The sequence below is a fragment of the Balaenoptera physalus genome (genome assembly GCF_965194825.1).
Source record: "Balaenoptera physalus genome assembly, chromosome: 21".
In the NCBI taxonomy this organism is placed as follows: Eukaryota; Metazoa; Chordata; class Mammalia; order Artiodactyla; family Balaenopteridae; genus Balaenoptera; species Balaenoptera physalus.
This window is the reverse complement of record NC_138902.1, coordinates 15,076,968-15,100,525: the sequence shown is the minus strand read 5'-3', so window position 1 is coordinate 15,100,525 and position 23,558 is coordinate 15,076,968. Positions and strand designations below refer to the sequence as shown.

General features: G+C 47.0%; 1 protein-coding gene across 2 annotated transcripts; it reads right to left on the bottom strand.

The window, feature by feature from the left end:
• Positions 1-1,986: 1,986 nt before the first annotated feature.
• GOT1L1 (glutamic-oxaloacetic transaminase 1 like 1) lies at positions 1,987-10,643 on the bottom strand. 2 transcript variants are annotated; one of them, XM_082444411.1, is made up of 9 exons: positions 8,839-10,643; positions 7,999-8,180; positions 7,139-7,250; positions 6,771-6,880; positions 6,467-6,559; positions 6,223-6,373; positions 5,570-5,735; positions 4,793-4,935; positions 1,987-4,531 (listed from the first exon to the last, which is right to left on the bottom strand). In XM_082444411.1, the coding sequence occupies exons 1-9, from the start codon at positions 8,942-8,944 to the stop codon at positions 4,380-4,382; spliced, it is 1,215 nt and encodes a 404-aa protein (XP_082300537.1). In that variant the 5' UTR covers positions 8,945-10,643; the 3' UTR covers positions 1,987-4,379. The 2 variants fall into 2 exon arrangements, with proteins under 2 accessions (XP_082300537.1, XP_082300538.1); XM_082444412.1 differs by having other exon boundaries at positions 4,448-4,589.
• Positions 10,644-23,558: the final 12,915 nt, after the last annotated feature.

Genomic DNA, 23,558 nt, shown 5'->3' with positions numbered 1-23,558 from the left:
CAGCACCTGCAGCAGGGGTCAAGGCACCGAGCACATGGACCCCTGCAGCCCTTACCAGCTGTGTGCCCTGGGCTGGGCAAGTTACTGATGCTCACCGAGACTGTAAACGAAGGTGATAATGATAATAAAAAATAAAATAAAATAAAAATAACCTACCTGTTTGAATTGTTATGAGGATTAAATGACAAGATAGACATAAAGTGCTTAGACTAGTACAGTTCCAGGTAGCATTCCACAACCAGTAGCTATGATAGTAATGGTCATTGTTACAGTCTGGACTCCTTGGAGGAGCCAGATGCGTTTACTGACAATGTACTCAATCGAAGCCCCCATGTCTCCAGGGTCCTAGGCAAAGGAAGACAGGCTCCTAGGAACAAAAAATGAAAAAGTATTCCCTCCCGTGTTATTGCCATCCCAGTATGAAGAAATCCAAAATTGCCCACCTCCTACCATTCCTAAAAAATCACTATTTTCAGTCTTTCATATCATCCCCTGGCTTACATGCATGGAATTTTGTTTTCTTTTATCACTTATTATATAAGTATTTCCCTGGTTGCATAAGTATACTACTTGGTATTGGTATTAATAACAATCATTTTAATGGATCATAATATTCCACTAAATTGATACGATTCCCTTATTGTTGGACTCTTAAGATGGTCACAAATTTTCATTAGATAATGCTGCTATGTAATCTTCGTTAATAAAACTTTTAAAATAAAAGTTAACAATGATTTATTTTAATATTTTTCTTTTAAAGTTTATTTCTCCAAAAGCTATGCAAATCCGATCACTGAGAACCACCTAATGCATATACTTTAAATAAAAGTAGTTTTTTATATGAAAGTAATAAAAAGTTAAAATATACAAATAAAAAATGAATGTTATTTGTAATCCCATCACTCAGAGATGTCTTAGAAGCATATCCTTCCAGACTTTTCTGAATATAAATATATATTAATTTTTAATGTAATTTGCTTAGAAAAATGGAGTCCTATGGTACATACTGTTTTGTAACCTAATTTTCACTTAAGGCATCATAAGTATTATAATAATAGCTAACTCTTAATATGGTGCTTACTATGTACCAAGCCCTATTCTAAAGTGTTTTACATATGTTAACTCATTTAATCCTCATAATAGCTCAATGAGGTAACACTTGATTGATATCCCATTTTACAGATGAGGAAGCTCAGTCCCAGGAACGTTAAGTGACTTGCCAAAGGCCACACATGTAAGAAGTGGCAGGGTCCACATACTTAACCCCACCTTATGCTTCTGCCTCACTTTACAGGTCACTTAACTGACATTTATCTTCTCATTCTTAATGAGTGCATAGTATTCAGAAGAATAGATATAATTTATTTAACCAATCCTCTTGTTTAACACTTAGATATCAATTTTTGATCATACGAAACTTTGATAATGAACATATTTGTACACACATTCTTGGGCACTTTTTTATTCCCTTAGAATAAACTCTGAGAAATGGAATTGCTGGATCACAGAGTAATCTATTTAGGCAGGGTGGCAAGGAAAACCTCCCTTTTTCAGAACATAAAGCTTCCTTCTAGAACCCAAGGTCATAAAGATATTCACTCTTTGTGATGGTGCACGGGCTTCTCATTGCGGTGGCTTCTCTTGTTGCGGAGCATGGGCTCTAGGCGTGTGAGCTTCAGTAGTTGTGGTGCACGGCCTCAGTAGTTGTGGCTCGCAGGCTCTAGAGCAGAGGCTCAGTAGTTGTGGCACACGGGCTTAGTTGCTCTGCGGCACGTGGGATCTTCCCGGACCAGGGCTCAAACCTGTGTCCCTTGCATTGGCAGGCAGATTCTTAACCACTGTGCCACCAGGCAAGGCCCTAGACTAATTTCTAAAGAATGCAGTGCAAGTGTATTTTAAAGAAAGAAAAAAAAGCTGTATGAGGTAACTAGATATCAACTAAAAGTCTTGTTAACAGCTTTTTTACTTTGGAAAGTTAAAAATAAAACTTATTTCTATTAAAAAATTAAAAAGAGGTGATCAAGGCAGAAACTAGTTTTAAGGAAGTCTTAAATGAACATCAAAGAGATGTAAAACGGAGACCTGAAGCCAACTAGCAACAAAGAGTGAAAAGATATTCACTTCCCAAATCCTGCTGGGATTCTGGGCTGGGGGTACCAAAAGCCCACATACCTCATATAAGCTAGTAGGAGAGATCACGGGCAGTTCCAAGCTTTGCTTGTTCAAAGCTTTCTTATCTACATAAACTGAAAGTCACTAGAATTATTTTATTAGGCTCAGGAGGTTGGAGAGAACCTGGCTGAATAAATTCCATCCTCATGCTTTGAGAATGGTTAAAAATGCTACCCACAGGCACTGAGGGTTCCTCTAGAGATCTTCTGACATTGAGGCTAGAAGCCCTTAGAATCTGGGGACAAGAGAATCTTCAGAAGACCTGAAATAAGAATCTTCGTCTGTGGGTAAACACAGGAACTCAAGATAAATTCATCTCTAAGCATCAGGAAACCAAAGGAGATGGCCCCATTTGCTCCATGAGCTTGCTTGCAATCCTCCTCAGTTATGAGACCCGTAGACAGAATCTCTGCTTCCTCTCATAAGAATTACAATTTATGGAAAAGGTATTATTTATTTTCCAGGAAGGAGCCACCAGCCTTGATAGATAGGTTTGGGTATCTTAAGCCCAACCCCATGAGGCTGCTCACTTGTCTGCACTCCCTGTAAGAACAATCTTCAGGGAATGCAAGGAAGCTGAGAATGGACTTGCCTAAATCCTTGTGCTATATGCAGCTCTGGGACTTCCCTGGTGGTCCAGTGGTTGAGAATCCATCTTGCAATGCAGGGGACACTGGTTCGATCCCTGATGGGGGAACTAAGATCCCACATGTGGCGGGACAAGCAACTAGAGAGCCCGCATGCCACAACTAAGACCCGATGCAGCCGGAAAAAAAAATGCAGCTCTGTACCTAATTTAATGTGTGTTTCAGGAGTCCCCAAGGTTCAATGATTCATTAGAAGGACGCACAGGACCCAGTAAAGCTGTTACATTCATGGTTACAGTTTATTACAGTGAAAGGATACAGCTGAAATCAGCAAAGGAAGAAGGCAGATAGGGTGGAGTGCAGGAGATACCAAGCACAAGCTTCCAGTTTCCTGTCCAGTTGTCCTGTTCCAGTGCTCAATTTTCTCAGCACCAACGTGTGACAACATGTGTGAGGTGTTGCCAACGAGGCACGCCAAGACTTTGATATCCAAAGTTTTTATTGGGGGTTAATCACATGGACATGCAGTGCCTGCATAACTCACCTTAACTACTCAGTCTCCAGCCCCTAGACTTCAAACTGACACAGCATGACCCAAGGGCTCCATCATACAAACCACTCTTGTCAGGCAGGAAACTCCAAGGGCTCAGACTTCATTTCCCAGTAACTGGTCAAGAGCCAGTCCTGAAGCCCCTTGGAATGTATAGAGTTTGGGCAACTAAGTCCTGCTGTGTTAACCTTTTCCTGAAACTTACTTGGCACTTATTACATGCCACCTTTTATGATTAACTTCTTTTTTACCAAGTGAGTTGTATTTCCCCAGCTGGGGTGGAAGACATCATAAGAGCAGCAACAGTGTCTCATACCTTTTAGTATCCTGGGGGCTTGCAGAGTTCCGTATATTAACAGACACCCAATAGTCACTTCTGTTTCATGTGATTAAGGCTCATCTTCCAACTAGACTATAAACTTCCAGAGAAAAAGAACTGGACTGTGCCTGTTTTTTGCATACCTTTTGATGCCCAGATGTTATGGTCTGAATGTTTGTGTCCCCTCAAGATGCATATGTTGGAACCTAATCACCAATGTGATGGTATTGGGATGTCATTAGGTCATGAACGTGGAGCCCTCATGGATGGGATTAGTGCCCTTATGAAAGATGACTCAGAGATCCCTCACTCCTTCTACCATGTGAGGTTACAGCCAGAGGTGCTGTTTATGAACCAGGAGGTGGGCTTTCACTAGGCACTGAATCTGTTGGTGACTTGATCTTGGACTTCCCAGCTTCCAGAACTCTAAGAATCTTAACGAATTTCTGTTGTTTATAAGGCACCCAGTCTATGATATTTTGTTATAGCAGACCAAATGCACTAAGACACCAGATCAGGGCCTTAATATGGTAGGTGCTCAACAAATATGAGATGGTCAATGAACGTAAACATTCCCTTTTTCTCTGGGTCTCTTTGCTGAGGCCAGACCAATGCTTCATAAATTGATGGAGAGAGAGAGAGACAGAGAGTGTTTTGCAGAGAAATGAATTGCAGCAATGAATAATCAGCACAGGATTTTTTTTAAAGACCAAAGCTTTTATTCCAATCCGGAGTCATTTACTTTTGGAAGCTATTTCTCTGAGTCCTTTGTGAAGAGAACAGCCTCAGTGATGCTCTCAGTGATGTAATCTATGTTGTAGGAATTGATACAGGTGAAGTTGATCCGCCCATTCTTGGGGATGTAGATATGCTTTTTCTTGACCAAGTATTCCACCTGTTGGGCTGGTGATGACCATAGGGTCTCAGATCCTGAGGTGGCCACCTCTAGCTCCCCTCTAGCCTAGGGTGAGTTATGGAGGACAGGGAGTGTCAGCCTTTCTGGGGATCCAGAAGAATCTTTAAAGCAGCTCTACTTTCCTCAGGAAAGGATCAAAATCTGGGGTGAAGCTAGGGACTGGTCACCTAGTCCATGAAGTTTATGCTCAAATACAAGCCCAAATACAAGGTCAGAAAGGGGGGAGCTGTCCCTTCCTAGACACTTACAGTTGAGTCCAAGATAGCTATGGGACCCCTTCTGCTCAGTGATGTGATCCCAGGAGCCTGGGGTTCCCAGGAGCCGGAGCTTCTCCTTCACTTTTTCCTTGGTCATCATGACGTTCTCTACAACCCCTTCCAGACTCTGTTTCCTGCCAAGGGAAGGACATCAAGAAATTAAGAGTATAAGGTCTCCCCGTGCTCTCAACCTCCTCATTGCCTTTCCCCTCTTCTCCCTTCAAAAGTGGTGGAGCCAGGCATCCACCTGGGATGGTTATAAATAGGGGGGGGGGGGTTCAGCCCATATTAATGTAAGCAAGCGAAGCAGACTCTCAGGCAGACTGCCAGAGTAGCAGGCCCTTGGTGCTTCCTCATCTCCTCCTGCAATCTGGGAATGCTCAAATAATTCAATAATAATTTGACCTGTGTCCAAAAAGAGCATCCTATTACCCATTGCCCCAAGGCTGGGCAACCCTCAGCATAGCCACTGTCATTGGTACACAGTGGCTCCTCAGTAAAGAGTAAAGAGGCGAGGGAGACGCAAGAGGGAAGAGATATGGGAACATATGTATATGTATAACTGATTCACTTTGTTATAAAGCAGAAACTAACACACCATTGTAAAGCAATTATACTCCAATAAAGATGTTACAAAAAAGAAAAAAAAAACAGAGTAAAGAAGCAATGTGGGCAGGAAGAGAAGCAGCCACTGCATCCTGTGAGTCAGCAAGTCTGTGGGTATCCAGAGGCTCCGCCCACCCGTCCTGCCCCACCCCTGCGCCTTACCATTCTCCCTGCATAGCCGGGTTACAGAGGACAGAGGTGATAATGCGGGCACCCGCGGTAGGAGGGTTTAGCCACAGGGCCCGCGCCCAGTTCATCAGCTGCGAGAGGACGCGGAGCAGGAGCTGGTTATTGAGTGCCACCACCGCGAGGATCCCCGCTCCTTCGTCTGCAGCATTGGGACAGACAGCCTGTCTCAGCGCCCCCTCTGCCATTCCCGGGCCGTGCCCGCAGTCTCTGCCTCTTGCCTTGCTGAAGAGAGGGCTGGACTGCAGGGCCCGCCACCCAGCCCAGCCAAGCTGGCATCCACGCCCCGGGAAGCTGCCACAGGCTCCTCTTGCAGGAAAAAGCAGCCACAGCTAAGAGCCTTAAAGGTGGAAGGGACTTGAAAGATCACAAACTCCCACCCCTCGTCTTATTGTGGGGCAAACAGAAGCCTGAGAGGTGTGAAATGAGTCAGCTAGAGTCAGTTTTAGCATCTGAGCTGAGACCATGCCACAGAACCTGACTGGTAGCTCAGTGCCCTTCCCTTCTGCCACCAGTGCCCTCTCTGGAGGCCTGGGCTCTCTCCAGAGGGTAGGAGATGACAAACGGGTCGCTTGTGCCCAGGGTGGGGCACCGCCAGGCCTTCCCTTCTCCTCCAGCCCACGTCATACCATAAATACCAAAATTCTTGGACAGAGACTGGCTGCAGAAGAACTCAAAGCCTTGAGACACGAAGTATTGTAAGAATCTAGAATCTTCTTCCAGGTCACCAGTAGCTAAACCTTGATAGGGAATGTCAAAAAATGGAAATATCTGCTTGCTCTGTAGGAGAAAGGAGAATGAGAAAAGGAAGGGACCGATGGAGGCGTGGGAAGTGGTGAGAGGGAGGGGAGCCAGGTAGGAGGGTGGGCTCACCTTCATGAGGACCATCAACTGTGTCCACTGACCCTGTGTCAGCTTGCAGTTGCCGATGTTCCCGATCACGAAGATACAGCCGTGCGGGGCCCGCTGCGGGTAAAGACTGTCTCGTCAGGCGCTTCCTTGACCACGTAAGTCGTGGCACCGGGACATTGGGAGGAGACGTGGTCCTCTGTGTTGGTTCCTACTAAAGGGCTACGAATCCAAGCCTAGAAAAGGCCTTGGTGATTGAAGGGGGCGGGAAAGGAAAGGAAAACTGTGAATCAAGTCTCGGGGGTTGCTTCTGAGCGGGCACATCTACCTCCACCACATCGAGGAGCATGCTGGGGTCCAAGCGCAGCCGTGCGGAGTCCCAGAAGGTGTGTTCATAAACTGTAAAGCCCATGTCCTGGAAGACGAGTCCATGCGGTTCTGTGGGAAGACATCCCCCACCAGCTGGTACCCGGCAAGTGGAAAGATGGAAGCAGACACACCAGAGAGTGAGCCTGAGGGGGAGGGTCAGTGGCCGAAGGTAGGGCAATAATAGGAGAAGGACAAGCATACCTTGGCTCGTCCACCATGTTCCTCATGACAGAGAGTCAGGAGGACAACAGTGAAGATTGCAAATGGGGTAGGAATCAGGAACAGGGGACGGGGGTCTGCTGTCGCCCTCACTTGCCTAACACTCACCTTTTTGAGAAGAAATGATGTAAACTATTTGAGAATCCCGACGCCAAGTTTTGAGGAACTGGGCCCCCAGTTGGAAAGCACCGCTGTCACCTACCGTGTGCACACCCCCTGCCTGCCAGCAAAACAGAAGCAGAAGTAGCACCTGCAGGCACTGATGTTTCCCAGAAAAAGTTGGGGAAGGAGGGTCACTTCCTCATGGAGGTCAAAGCAACATGCTCCAACACATACACCTCCGTTGACGCATTCAACCAGATTTACCGAGCACCTACTATGTGCCAGACACTGTAGTAGGCACTTGGGATGCATAAGGGAACAAAAAGAACACCCTCCACCCCCGTGGTGCTCACGTCCATACCAGGCATGGGCAGCCTTTGTCTACAAAGGGCCAAGTAGTCAATGTTTTAGGCTTTCAGGCCGTATAACTACTCAACTCTGCCTTTATAGCAGAAGGCAGCTCTCGACAAGGCAAGCAAATGATGATGGCCATGCTCCAATAACATTTTCTGGACACTGAAATTTGAATTTCATATAATTTTCATGTGTCCCAAAATATTATCCCTCTTTGATTTTCAACCATTAAAAAAAAAAAAAAAAAAAAAAAGAGTGATGGTGATACCAGTCCCACTTCAGACTCAGATCATCCCCTTCTTAAAAGAGCTTGCACGTGATCATGTGGGCTGGTGCGAGAGCCCTGGTTTTGGGTCCTGATGCTGGCTCTGCCCTCCAGTGACCAAGCTTGGGACTCTTTGAGCCTCAAGGGGCCCCTCCAAAGTCTCTTTCAGGTTTATGATTGTACATCCCCGATCCCCAATCTCCACTCCTTGTGTCTCGGTGAGTAAGGAAAGGGCCCTGCTTCTCACCCTGTTCTCCATAATGACTTGGCTGTTCTTTCCAAAGAGGAGGTTCAAGGAGGCCTGGATGAATGATTTCATGCCCATCACTGGCATGTACTCAAAGTTCAGGGAGGGATCCTGGGCGATCTGCGTTCGGGTCTTGCGCACGACAGAGGACACCCAGGGTTGGCCTTGGCTGGTCATGCAGACTGTGAGGGTAAGGGAAGAGGGGGCTCTTAGTGCCCACCTCAGCATCTGTGAGTTTGGGCTCTTCAGAAAGCCCACAGATCTGTCCTGCCTCTCTTGGGGCTTTGGGAAGTCACCTAGGAAAAGACAACTTTCCTTTTCTTTTTCCCCTTTTATAAAAACAATGTGTTGTTAGTGAATGTATCTAATTTTCATCTTTTTAAAAAAGGCAACAGAAACCTCTGCCATTTAAAGGACAAAAATGATAGACAACGTGAGAGTTGTAGGTACATGAGACTGAACAAAGGTGACACTGACTTTCACCACGGCAAGGGCTGGTTGCTTCCCCGAACAGTCCATTTTAGGATCCATTCTCAGTTCAGGAGCGGAGGAGGGAGTGGGTAGAATGAAGAGGCTGAAGAAACTACAGTGTCCACGCAGGCCCCAAGCGTAGAGCTGGGGGAGAGGATACAGCTCTTACCAAATCCCGGGAAACCCGCAGAGAAGGGCAGTGGGCACAGAATGACCCAGGAGGTTTTCTGCTCTTTTACCCACTGGGCAATTCTGTTAACAGGAGCAGAGCTGTCTGTCTGGGGAGGCTTGGGCTCTCTCCCAATATGGCCCTCCTAGAGGCAATGATGGTAGACTAGGTCTCACACTCCAAAACTACAAGGCACCTACCTTTATAGGCCAGGAACATCTTGTTAGGGTGGTCATCTTGTTTGTAGGTCTTCAGCAAGCTGCCTTCTAGCTTCTGGGCTAGGGGCACATCCGTGAACACAGACATCGTCGAGGGAAGGTAGAGCCAAGGCTATGCTTCCGCTCTCGAAGGCTTCCGCTCTGCAGCATTCCTCCAAGTCTGGACCCGACAGACCAGCCTCTTCCCAGAACCTTGGCAACTCCAACGCAGAGGCTCCGGACAACTGGTCACCAGAGCAACAGAACCCCACCACTCACTGTCTCCGCGGTAGCCATCCTCCAGGGCTACGGGAATACTGCAAGACACCTGGGGAGACCCCTCTGAGAGAGGGGGCCGGGGGAGGGCGTAGGGAGGACCTGGAATTCCCAGGCACCTCTCCCTAACTCACTGGCTCCTCTAGTCACCTAATCCAAAATAACAAGTCAGCCCCTTAGAAGATGGGGCAACGCAGGCAGCCGTGAGCCCGCTGAGGGCTCCTCCTGCAGATGGGAAAATCTCTGACCTAGCAGTAACATGAGTCGAGGGATAACATTTTAAAAGCGTCTACTTTCATTTTGCTCAGGGCTCCAGATCTTTTTTTTTAAACAGAACGAAATCACTGTTTTCTTCTACAGTTATTTTCATAAAGAGTCCTATGTTTAGAACGGTATAATTTGCAACTCTCTAAGCCAGTCCTGTTTCTCTGTTATTTACAGTCAAGACTTCTACATTTGCAAACTGTTTCAGTGGTGGCCGAGCAGCAAGTGTAGAAGGCAGAGGTCAAAGGCGGAAAGCGTTGGCCCCTGCAGGATCAGTCTTGCATTTTGCTTTCTTTCTTTTTTCCAAATGACTTTGCAGATGTTGTTGGTGTCTCATTCAAATACCTTTGCCAGCCCTGTTGGTGGATAAGGCTTATCTTTCAGATCTACCTTCCAGATTGTCCTTGGCAACAGGAAACCACCTGGCAGGTTACACCTCCATCAGCATCACTTACACCCCCAGGACTGCCCAATCCTGGCATACAAAAAGCCAGCCCTCTTGCCTTGGAGGATGCATGTGGCTCAATTTACACTTCAGGGCCCATCCCCCAATTAGGCCAAGGCCCCCATCCTTGCATGGCCCCCTCCCCTTCACAACCCTGCTTCCCTCACTTCCTTACAGGTTCCTCCTACAGGACACTCCCTCTGAAAATCATGTGCCCCGGATCTCTGTCTCAGCCTGTGCTTCCAGGTAACCTGCCTTGAGACAATGAGAGTGGAAGTTATCCTTATTATTGTAGAAAACTTTAAAACGTCAAAAAACAATAACAAAGAACACCAATGTCCTATAATCAATCCACAACCACAGTTAACATTTTGGTGTACCCCCCCTGGTTTCTTCTCTAAGATGTTTATATTTTAAGATGATGGTTATTGGGACTTCCCTGGTGGCGCAGTGGTTAAGAATCCGCCTGCCAATGCAGGAAACACGGGTTCGATCCCTGGTCTGGGAAGATCCCACATGCTGTGGAGTAACTAAGTCTGTGTGCCATAACTACTGAGCCTGTGCTCTAGAGTCCGCGAGCCACAACTACTGAACCTTTGTGCCACAACTACTGAAACCTGCACACCTAGAGCCTGTGCTTCGCAACAAGAGAAGCCCGCGCACCGCGAGGAAGAGTAGCCCCCACTCGCCGCAACTAGAGAAAGCCTGCGTGCAGCAAGGAAGACCCAACGCAGCCAAAAAAAAAAAAAAAAAAAGATTATGGAGACCAAAATTGCCATGTCATTTTTCATGATACTTTTTTTCACTACACATTTCAGTTGTGAGAATTTTAACATCTGTGCCAATGAGAACTTTTCATGCAGCACGTAATAAAAAACCCAACCTAAACTAGCTTGAGAAAGAGAAGGAGTTTCTCGGCTCTATAACGGGCAGCCCAGGGTGCAGCTGACTTCACTCGTCGTTCAAGCCAGGGCGTTATGAGTTGTCAGGGCTCCAGCTCCATTTCCTGTGGTTCCCTTGGCTCTGCTCTTCTGGATGTTTCTCCTTTGTTCTCGGGCTGACTCTGGGCATGGGAGCAAATGCCAATGTAGCACATGTGCAGAGGAAACGCATTTGAGGAATTTACATCGCAGCTCTATTTGCAAATAAACTAAATGCCAATTACTGAAGGAATGTTTACATTAATAATGAGATATCCATATAATGGAATTCCATGCAGGTGTTAAAGGCAGCCTTACATGTACAAATGTATAAAAATATTCAAGATACATCATTAGGTAAGAACAAAGGAGGTACAAATAGATAGCAAAGTGGGGAATATTTGGGGGAATATATCAATAAAAGATGCATTTGCATGTATATGCATAGAAAATCTCTGGAAGAGTGCATGAGAAGCAGGTAACTGTGATCACCTCTGCAAAGTGGAACAGGCTGGCTGGTGGACAAGGGCAGGGAATAACCCTGACTTGCTTTCCACTGGGCACCAACCACTTTGTCCCTTGGAAATGTTAGACCACCTGCATATGATTTCTCATTTAAAAAGTGTTTATGTTTTCAAACAATGGCTGCAGCCTTTCCAGACATTACATCCTCACCATCCAGAAGAAGAGAAAGCGTCTCTTCTCTTGGCTCCTTGCAAGAACGAGGAAGTTTCCTTCCTCGAAGCCCCCGGCCTCCTTTCTCTGGCTGCAGTGGGTCACTGGCCCATCCCTGACCAAGGATGGGATACTCTGGTGAGTGTAAACCAATCACCTAGAGCTGAGGGAGGGTGTTCATCCCTCCCAAACTGCACAGCTAAGAATGGACAGAAGCATTCCCTAAAAGAGATGCCAGGTGTTCTCAGAAATGGGAGAGGGGAGAAGGGATGCTGGGAAGGCAGTCAGAGAGTGTTCGCTGAATCATCCATTCCCAAGGCTTAAGAACCACCATCTTTTTTTTTTTTTTTTTTTTTTAATTTTGGCCTCACGGGGTCTTCTAGTTGCAGCGCGGGCTTAGTTGCCCCACAGCATGTGGGATCTTAGTTCCCCAGGGATCTAACTCACGTCCCCTGCACTGGAAGGTGGATTCTTAACCACTGGACCACCAGGGAAGTCCCCAAGGACCACCATCTTTAATGGCTATTTTTATGAGTGTTGGCTTTGTGCTTCCAAACCTGTTAAACATCCACGGTCCCCATTGCTGTCTCAGCAGCAGAGGGAAGCAGGGAAGGCTCCTTTCTGGTCTACCCCAGGCTACGGAGAGTGACAGCATGTGGGGAGTAACGGAGGGGGCGGTCGGCTTGTGCCTGAGGCTCTGCCTGGAAGCTGATCAGCTAATAACTGGGGATGGAGTGTTTGTGGCCCCAAGTTCTGACCATTCCTGGGATGTTCTTGCATGACTCTGGGGCTAACACTCTTACGTTCATCCAGTCCTAGCCCCTCACTGACACCTGTTTCTCAGGATGTCATTGGGTCCAGCATTTCTGCACTGCCACAGGTACTGGCAACCACGCTGATATCCACACAACATCAGTGTGGATGCCAAGGGTTCATTCTTCTGAAGCCTCTAAAGCCACAAACTTGCACCTACCAAAGCAGCCAGCACATACCTGTCACCCTCTGCGTCCCCTGAAACTAGTTCCTTTGGTTTTTACCTATCTCCCCTCTTGGCCACAGCATTGAGACCCCTAACTAGAACTTCATGGTGTTTGGACAGAGGAGGGTCTTTGGTCCTAGGCTTTCTGTTTCAGCTCCTCCCCTACATGGCCTTATTTAAGTTACGTAAAATCTCTCCATCTCAGTGTAAGTATTTTTAAATGGGAATAGCAAACATTATAGAATTGAGTGAAGTTTATTATGGAAATGGGCCATTACAAAGAAAGAAGAACTACAAAATTATGGTCTACATGCAAGAATTTTTGATTATAGAGTTTATGGTATAGAATTTTTGGGAGGGCTCCTGAAATAAGATGGACATTTGAACAAACTAGGGCTTTAACGTTTTCCCCCAGAAAATTGCAGGCCCACCTACAATCTCCAGGTTCCAGTAACTATACTCACAGAAGCTAGGTGCTAAAGTGGAATAGCCCCACCAGGCAATCTTCCCATAGCCCATCTCAGGCTCAGCCAAGAAGGACAAAGGATAAAGGAAATTCCTGATGGGAGGTTGGAGGAGAAGGATACCCTCATTAACTGATCCAAAGAGCTCACTCCACTGCTAGGAACGAGAATCCAAAAATGGTTGCACCTTATGTCCGTGTCCACATAGATGTGGTGTGTGCTCTTGACCAGTGACTACTGTTTGTCACTTCCCTTCCCCGCTTTTCTAAATGGGGCCTTTTTAGCAGTTTTCCTCCCAGCATTGAACATTAGGTGTCCTGGGGAGTGGGTAAACTCATTTTGAGTCCATAAGCTGCAGTATCATTAGTAGCCACTTTCAGATGAAGAAAAGGCACCTCACCTAGCGATCCAACTTTGAGTTGGATATTGGATGCAACTTTAGGTTGTTCCCTTTGGGGAGGAGGGTGTGAGTTTTTTGTCATGGAAAGATTGCATCATGTTAGGTGAGACAATTCCTGGAATTACATGTTTGGGGAAAAGAACATGGGATGGTGAGTGCCAAAAGGTAGAAGGTGGTGGTGCGTCACAAAGTCCGCCCAGAACCCCCTTTCCTACTCCTTCTGGTAACAAATCCCACCCAGCTCCCCAGCCTCGGTTCCCAAATCCGGAGTCACAGGGCTTGCTCTGAGAAGAGGCATGCGGCTGAGCCTGGCCTGTTGGAGTCCTGCTGGAACTGGCAGAGAACAGCCTTTCATTATCCTCTAGTCATGGAGTTCTCAGGAAATGACCCCAAAGCTTCCAGAACCTACTGGCCCCTGACATATGGGAAACACTGAAAAATGCTGCCAACTGCATGAGGGAAGAAGACCGTTGGCGGACTCCAGCCTCTAGTTCCTGTCATATCAGTTTGGATTTCTGGTTTCAAGCAACAGAAACTGACTCTGACTGATGGACGCATCAGAGGGATTTATGGAAAGGATATCTGGTAGCTCGCATACTTGATGGGGAGGCTGGAGATTCTGGGGCAGGAGCACGACCACGATCAGACCACAGAGGGAGGCAGGTGAGGATGAAATAGAGGAACAACAGACAACGCTGTGACTAACTCCACCCTCACGTTCCTCTGCTGGCCCCGCTGCCCCTGCAGGTCTCACAGATGGGTCTTGGCCGACACCATCCTTCCTTCCTAATTTCAAGTGTTGCCGAAGCACAGACTAGGAGGCTGTTCTGATTGGCTGAGCCCACTCACGTGACACACTGGCCCCGCCCCATGCTTTAACCAAGAGGTGGAAGGAGTGAAAGTCTGTTCCTTTCAGCTTCAGTCATGAGAGGTGGGCTCTGCCTCCTGCCCAAGACTCAGAAAATGGAGAATTCTCCAAACCTTAGAAAGAGGCAGCCAAAAAGGACACATTTTCACAGTTATATCACACCTTCTATTCTCTAATTTTTAAAATTTATTTTATTTTAAATTTTATTTAATTTTTGGCTGCATCGGGTCTTAGTTGAGGCATGTGGGATCCCTCATTGCGGCGTGCGGGCTCTTTGTTGGGGCGAGGGCTTCTCTCTAGTTGTGGCGTGCCAGTTTTCTCTTCTCTAGTTGTGGTGTGTGGGCTCCAGGGCGCATGGGCTCTGTAGTTGAGGCGCACGAGCTCAGTAGTTGTGGCACATGGGCTTAGTTGCCCCGTGGCATGTGGGATCTTAGTTCCCTGACCAGGGATCGAACCCGAGTCCCCTGCATTGGAAGGCAGATTCTTTGCCACTGGGCCACCAGGGAAGTCCCTCCTCTCTCTTTAAATATCCCACACTGCCTCCCGGTAGTCTTACTTACTGATTTTACTTCTTTTCCCGGAGACAGTAGAAGTAATTGGAAGAAAGTGAACAAATTCTATGAATAGGAGAGAAGACTGAATTAGCTAGAAGAGAATTAAATGATCCTTAAATAAAGTAGTGATTAGGTAAATTCTAACTTTAAAAAGATGTGATATCACTGTTCACGCCTAATGATGGAACATTAGAAAGTTGCATAAAATCAAGTGTTGGACAGAAAGTGCTAATAGGAATATAAACTGGTATACACAACTTTTGAAAGCTGCCGATGTTAACAAATTAAGTATTATTAAATTTTATGAGAAAGCAGAGCCACCCATGTTTATATTACACAGCCTATTTGGTTTCCTATAAAAGAACACACTGAAAGATGTTCATTTTATTGCTGTTCATGTTGGTGGAAATGGAGACAATCTCACTGTTCATGAGGGAAATAACTAAATAAAGCGTAATAAATGGATATTATTTTTGCAGCTGTAAGAACCAATCAACTGAATTTTATTTTTTATAAATTTATTTATTTATTTATTTTTGGCTGCATTAGGTCTTCGTTGCTGGGTGTGGGCTTTCTCTAGTTGCAGTGAGCAAGGGCTAATCTTCGTTGAGGTGCACAGGCTTCTCATTGCGGTGGCTTCTCTTGTTGTGGAGCACGGGCTCCAGGTACGCAGGCTTCAGTAGTTGTGGCTCGCGGGCTCTAGAGCGCAGGCTCAGTAGTTGTAGCGCATGGGCTTAGTTGTTCCGCAGCATGTGGGATCTTCCTGGACCAGGGCTCAAACCCATGTCCCCTGCATTGGCAGGCGGATTCTTAGCCACTGCGCCACCCGGGAAGTCCCACGTACTTTGCTTCTAATAAACACTTTTATCTTTTTCACAAACTTGGTCTCTTTGCTGAATTCTTTCTTCAAAGAAGACAAGGACTGAGGCCCTTCTTCCAGCTTCTCACTGCTGGAATCAATCTGTCAAACTTATTGTTGAGCTGCACCCACAGGCCTGCAAGCCATGTACTTGTCCAGTCTCAAGAGCCCAGAGTCAGCAACAGAGACATCAATGGTGTAATGGAGGAGAGGGATCTTACATGTCTGAAGCAAGGTCTTGGAGCGACACCCCACTGTGTGTGGCAGACAGCAGGCAGGACAAGGCAGTAGTCTTCGCTCCCGGGGTAATAGAGAGATTACCAGTTATAGGGGACTTGACGTCAGGTTGGCTCATCAGTTAACAGGGAAACCAGCAAAGGGGTGCACCCCTCATGGCCCCTTTGATGAACTATCATAGTTGAAATAGTTCTGATCTAAAGATTAGAACAATCACTAGCTAGGGCCGGGGTAAGTACATAGGCATTTACTGATGAGGCTCTATGATTAAGAGGGAAGGTCAGTCAGGTGAGTAGGGTGTAGGTGAGGCATAGACTGGCCCAGCAGGGGATGTACAGAAAGCAAGACAACAGCCGTCTTGGGTGGCCTGACCATACACTTATATATCCGACTCCAGCTTCTTTCCTAACTTCCGACTTGGAAATCCAAATGCCTACATAATATTCCAATAAATCATTCATAGACGTTTCAAATGTACTGTATCCAAAAACTAACTCATAGTTTCATATCCTCCCATCATTTCTCCCCATTTTAGTAAGTGGCAAGTCCCTTCTGCCAGGTTCTCAGCCCAAAACTCTTGGTCTCATCCCAGATTTCTCTCTCTTTTTCTTATACCCTACCTCCAGGCTATCAGCAAACCCTGTCAGTTTTACTTTGTAACATATTTAGAATCTGTTCGCTTTAAAATTATTACTTATTGCTGGAAGGGATGGGTGGGCGGATGAGCGGAGGGTACAATTTGTGTTTGGATGGGCGACAGAGGGTACAGTCCGTGTGAAGGTACGAAGAAAAATTAGTTCTTTAGTGAATTTAAATGTCGTTGGGGGAATTCCCTGGTGGCCCAGTGGTAGGACTCTGTGCGTTCACTGTCGAGGGCCCGGGTTCAATCTCTGGTTGGGGAACGAAGATCCCATAGGCTGTGCGGTGTGGCCAAAAAATAAAAATTAAGTGTGGTTGGAATAAAAGTGTATGGGGGAGAGGAGTGGTGTGAAATCAGGTTAGGAAGGTAGGCACTTGTCCATGTAATGCCAGGCCCTTGCATTAAGGGGTCTGAATCCTACCCCAAACGCTTCAGAAAATCACTGAATGATTTTGAGAAAAGGAATGACACTGTCAGATTTATACTTTAGAAAAATCCATCTGTGGGCTTGTGGAAGATGAACTGGAGGGAAGCCAGAACTAGGCAAGAAGGCCCAGTGAAGACTATCTGAGTTAATCCGGTTAAGTGATGAAGGCCTGAGATATGCTGTGGCTAACGGGTAAACTCACCAGATGTCCTCCATAAAAATACCAGGCACCACACCAAGCCTGGAGGGAGATGTCAGTTCTGCAAAATATCTGCTTAATTTAAACAATATCTTATGTATCATTAATAATATTCACTTACTTTTGTCCAACTTTTCTACCTTTTTTTTTTTTTTTTAAGAAACAGATCTTTTTCATTACAACAACTTGCAAGAAATGTTAAAGGAAAGCAAGGCAAAGTTTTCAAAACTGTTTCATTCTACAGGGTCAGAAGTGCAATACCAGAACAGGTCAAACCAGCTAGCCAGCAAGCCTACCAAGGGGATGGGCATGAGGGTTAGGGTTAGGGAGTAAGGACTAGTTTGCTCTTAAAATGTGTTCTTCCCTCTGGGTCTTCACGTAGCGGTGATGTTTGCCATCAGCCTCATATGTTTCTCCTTCCCCCCAAAATGGTAAGAACTTCTTCATTGGGAAAGCAGCTGCCTGTGGCTCTGGGAGAGCGTTCCGACGTCAGTTAGATTCAGACTTGGGCCCAAGGGGAGCCCTCAGAGCAAGGGCTCAGTCACATGATCCAGTGACTGGGAGAGAAAACAGAGAAGCCGTGGGTGGCGCTGAGCTGATGCAAAGCTCTCCCGTGCCCAGCACTCTCTTCTCTGGGAAGAACTGACCCATCCACTCTTCCTTCTGGGAATACCAACAGCAGAAGCAATAAGACTTCATCCTGTTTCTTGCTGAAGAGGCTTTGGGAACTGTGTTTACTGTGTGTTATAAAGTATGGCTCCTCGCTAGCAACTCAGAAATGAAAACTGTAGTGAAGTGGGTTCTTTAGCTCCTAATTTTCTTAAAAGGCTGGGGAGAAGGAATCATAGAATGACTGGTCATTCCCTCAGGAGCGAAGGATGGAGGCGGAGAGATGCTCTTCCTGGACCAGACAAGCAAGAGTTTCCCAGAGTCCTTTGGGGAAGATCAGGCCATGGCAGATCATGGGACCTTCCTGAGCTTGGGGTCCCATTGTATTTTGGTTTCTGATAGGAAATCTTTAAAAACAGGACCAGAGAAGGACTGTTGGAAAGAGCAGCCTGGAGCAGAATTGGGAAGTATGTTTATATTTGTTTTCTATTATTGGGCCACAGATTACCACAAAGCAGCTCAGAACAACACACATTTATTATTTCACTTTCCATGGGTCAGGGGCCTGGGTCTTCTGCTCAGGGTCTCACCAGGCTGCAATGACCGCGTTGGCCAGGGCTGCAGTCTCACCTGGGCCTCAGGGTCCTCTTCCAGGTTCACACGGAACCCATTTCCTTGCAGCTATAGAGCTCACCGTGGCTGGCTTCCTCAAGGCTAGCAGGACCATCTCTCTTCTCTGCCCTCTGACCTTCTTTTAAAGGGCTCACCTGATTAAGTCAGGCCCACCTGAGGATAATCTCCCTTTCTGTTAACCTAAGCCAATTGATTAGGGACCTTAATTACATCTTCAAAATCCCTTCCCCTCTGCCATATAACATGACATAATCACAAGAGTAACATCCCCTCACTTTTGCCATTTTCTGTTTGTTAGAAGCAAATTACAGGCCCCACCCACATTCAAGGGGAGGGGATTATATAAGGACATGGGTCCTTGGAGGTCATCTCAGAATTCTGCCTGCCACAGAGTCCAAGAGCTTCTGGAGAAAACAGCCCTTCCATGAGGGGTGACTGGAGTGGATGACAATCTCATGAGATCAGAACTATTCGTTAAAGAGTTCACATGGAAAAGATATGTCAACCAGAACCTCAGAATGTGACCTGATTTGGAAGAAGGGTCTTTGCTGATATAATTAAGGCAAAGATCTTGAGACGAGATCATCCTGGATTAGAATAGGCCCCAAATCCAAATCCGATCTGTCTCTTACAAAGACACATCTGTGTCTTTATAAGAGACAGGAAAGGAGAGGACACACAGGGACACCGGGGGAAAGTGAAGACAGAGGTAGACATCAAAGCTATGTGTCTGTAAGTCAGTGAAAGCCAAGAATTGCCACAGCCATCAGAGGTTGGGAATGGGGCCTGGAATGGACTCTCCTTCAGGGCCTCCAGAAGGAACCATCCCTGTCAACACCTTGATTTCAGACTTCTGGCCTCCAGAACTGTGAGAGAATGAATTTCTGTTGTTTTAAGTCACCAAGGCTGTGGTCATTTGTTGCGGCGGTCTTGGGAAACGAGCACACTCACTGATCATTGTCTCCTTATGAATTAATGTCAAGGAGATGGGCTTGGTGGCCACAGGTACGACAGGAACTCAGACTCTACAGAGATGCCAGTTCCCAGAGATGCCCTAGGGGAACCAAAGCAAGCCAGCCTTGTAAACCAAGCCACATTCATTACAGAATGTAGGAGATGCCCATTCATTGTTACCCTCTTGTTGCCTCCCTTCACCGATGAATGTGTTTGATTCAGCTGCTGTTAAAAAAAAAAAAAAAGGCAAAAACAACTATAGCTTAACAGGATAGACGTTTATTTCTCTTTCATTTAAGAGTTTTAAACATAAGCAGTTCAGGGCTAAAAAGATGACTTCACACCGTTAGACACCCAGGCTCCCCATGTCTGGTTCTTCTGCCATTGGCAACACATGGTTGCCATCTCATGACCCAATGTGGCTGCTTTAGTTCTTACCATCACATCTGCATTCCAGCTGGCTGGAGGTGGACAAGCAGACATGGGGGATACACCCTTTCCCTTTCATATGTGGAAGCTGCACACTTCAATCAGCTAGGACTTAAGTCACTTAGTCACACCTAGCTGCAGGTGAGGCTGCAATGTGTTTTTAGGGAGGCCACGTGCCCCAGTAAAACTTAAGGGTTCTGTTACTCAAGGAAGAAGGGAAGAATGGAGAATGGACAGCAAATTCTGCCCACAGGAGGCAACAAACACAAGGTCTGACTTGACGAATCGACTCTCAAATCTGGGGCCCAGGGAGATGGGAGAAGAAGCTCGTACATGGAAATCCAGGAGTGCATAGCACGCCCACTACCCTTCTGACTGATTATAGGATGAAACAGAGCCTGGGAAATGTGGGTTTGAGACAGCAGGAATAAGATGAGCATGGAAAGTAAGAGTGTTCCTGCTTCCCCATCACACCCTCAGCTGTGGGTGGAATTGTGTCCCCCTAAAAGAGATGTTGAATCTTAAACTCTGGTACCCCAGAGTGTGACCTTATTTGGAAATAAGGTCTTTGCATGTATAATCAAGTTAAAATGAAGTCTTACGGAATTAAGCTGGGCCCTGACCCAATGGCTGGTGTCCTTAGAAGAGGAGGGAAATTTGGACACAGACACATGGGGGAGAAGGCCAGGCAAAGACGGAGGCAGAAGTTGCAGTGAGGCAGCTACGAGTCAGGCGACGCCCAGGCTTGCTGGCATCCACCAGAAGCCACAAGAGGCAAAAGGGGATTCTTCCCCCAGAGCCCTCAGAGGGAGCGTGGTCCCGCCAACACCTTGATTTTGGACTTCTAGCCTCTGGAACTGTGACAGAATAATTTTCTGTTTGTGGTGATTTGTTACAGAAGGTTTAGCAAACTAATATACCATCTCCCTCTTCCGGTTCCTTAGGGTACATTCTCATGAATGTACCATAAAGCACAGACATCTAAAAGTGCCCTCTCTCTTAAACCTTCTGTCCATCCTTAAAATTACCTCATTATAAATGCTGCACCCCAATGATAGGGTGAGCCAAACCATGACCAAAAGGTCAGGCACAGGCCAGATCAGGGTGTGAACGTGAAAAGAGAGCTGGAGGAGGAGGTGTACAGTGACATGGAGGTGACATCAGTGGAATCAGCCTGAGGTAGGGATGAACCTGTGGAAGAAAGACCAGGCAGGACATGCCCACAGTGACCAAGGGCAAGTGGGTCCAAGATCCAGGCTGTCAACAGAAGCAGGACCAAACAAAGACCAAAACCAGGAGACCTGGGACTAGTCCGAGCTCCGTACTCCATGACACCCCTTACACTGGAGGAGCCTTTTCAGTTTCCAAATCTTTTCACATACAGCCTCTCATCTGAGCTTCAAAACCAGTGTGCAGGAACTGAGTAGAGCAGTAATATAATCTCCATTTGATTCACAGGCAAACAGAGATGTTACATCACTTGCTCTGTGTGACTGATGGTGAGCAGTGAGTGCAGGGAAAAGAAAGTGAACTTGGGAGTCTGGTAGACTGGGTTAGAATCAGCACAGCAAGCTCTTTGATTTCTATGCAGCTGTATTTTTTCTTTGTTGTCACTACAACGTTAACATTTGGAGAGCACCTCTAACAGTGTTGGCATATTTATTGATGCTCCCTAAAGGGTCATTTCCTTCCTTCCTTTTTTATTTGTTTTTTCCAGCTCCAAATTCCGAGCAGTGTTGTCTTTCATTGACTAAGGTAATCTTGGCTACTCACAATTCACCTCTCTAGTACTCAGTTTCTTCATCCATTTTATCAAAGGATTGGGCTAAACCATTCCTAGGGTCTCTTCAAGTTTTTGCAAGTCAGGGCAACTTGCAAACTCTGTCCACACCTGTTGTACCTTAAACCGCCATCAGGGGGCGCCTCGCACCGCTTATGCCTTGGATGGAGCACAAAAGCTCTTCATAAACGCTGAAGCTGCAAAGCTCTGCCTAGGGCTCCCCAGAGGTCGATGAGAGCCAGCCATCCCAGTCACCCTCATTCCCCTTCTAAAGGCAAGAGAGGAGAGAAAGCGTTATTCTCCGTTTATTTTATAGATGAGGAAACTGAGGAATGCATTTTGATTTTCCTTAATCCCATAATAGGATGAGCTATGAAAAGAGTCGATGGCCTCATGGAGTTTCTGCTTATCAGACAGCTGAGCATCATACTTCAACTGCTCACTAATTGGCCTAAGGCAGACTAACCGCAGGGCGTTTGGCAGGGGGCTGGGGCGGGCATTAGCACATCTGTACCCCTATTGCCGGCTCCCACACAAACACAGACATACTCCCTCCGCCAAGGGGGTCTGAGAGGGAGCCTGGACCTCTGGCTTTTAGGATGGAACCATAAAGGACGCTGTTTCCATGGCCTTCACCTGTGGCCCCAGGACGACAGGGAGAAGCTGCTCAACTCTGTAAGGGCTGAGGAATGAAGGTGGTGTGGAATGATAGCCCCGTGACCGCCCACAGGGACCACAGCCTGCACTTACCATCATTCCCCAGAAGAATCTACCACGGAGAGAGTCCTAGGAAAGTCTGCTATCAACCTCCCCCTCCCTCTAATTCTGCCTGCCCCTCAGCAGTCCCACTTGATGCAGAAGGAAGGTTCCCTCTGAAAAACCCAGTCACCCCTCATCCCCTGTCCTCCAGCTCAGCGCTCTCCTCCCCCTCCCACCCCCTCGCTTCTGCCCACGCCCAGGCAGGGCCAGCTGTTCCACGGGCCCTTCTGTTCTCACTGGTCTGTAAGTCTTCACACCCCTAGGCTCAGAGGATGGTTGTTTGTCTTCCACAGTTCAAGTGCGCAGGCCCCGTGCTAGCGCTAGCGAGAGCAGCCCGCTTGGCATCCAAGGATGTAAGTCTCCCTCAGCCTGACACCTGGCCACAAGGTGCTGGAGAAATGACCAGAGCAGCTGGTTGCGTCTCCATCTGTCAGATGCACCGGGGACAATTCGCACACGGAGCCCACAGCCCCGGAGCAAGTCTAAACGCTCCAGGGGAGACTGACAGCTGGCACACGGGTGCACGTCGAGCAAGACTCAAGCCTTGGGCTTCCCTGGTGGCGCAGTGGTTAAGAATCTGCCTGCCAATGCAGGGGACACAGGTTCGAGCCCTGGTCCGGGAAGATCCCACATGCCGCGGAGCAACTAAGCCCGTGCGCCACAACTACTGAGCCTGCGCTCTAGAGCCTCCGAGCCACAACTACTGGGCCCAAGTGCCGCAATTACTGAAGCCCACGTGCCTAGAGCCCGTGCTCCGCAACAAGAGAAGCCACCGCAGTGAGAAGCCTTCTCACCGCAACAAAGAGTAGTCCCCGCTCACCGCAACTAGAGAAAGCCTGTATGCAGCAATGAAGACCCAACGCAGCCAAAAATAAATAAATAAATAAATAAATTCCTTAAAAAAAAAAAGAAAGACTCAAGCCTTATGAGCCCCTGGATAGCGTTCAAGGACAATTCTACAAACCAGAGCACCCTTCCTCCCCAAAATCATTCTTCTCCCCTGCCTAGCACTGACTGGGCAACTTCCCTCAGCGATGCTGGGAAAATATCCAGAGATGGGAAGAGAGCGGAGGTCCTCTTACTTATCCCCAGGCTAAAGCAAGACCTCCTTCTCCCCTAAGGGTTCAACAGTTGAGTCCTTGCCAAGAAACTTTCCATACCTCAGACACCAGAGATCTCACACTGCTCTGGGCTGAAAAGGAGAAAGTCATCTTTGGTATGCAAACATCCTAAGAAATAAAACCTGGACTCCTGGACAAAAGAAAGAAGCTGAGGCCAGGTCCAATTCACAAGGAACACCCATATGTGGAAATCCGCCGAGCTTATCCTCAGGGCAGATCAGAGTTTTATAT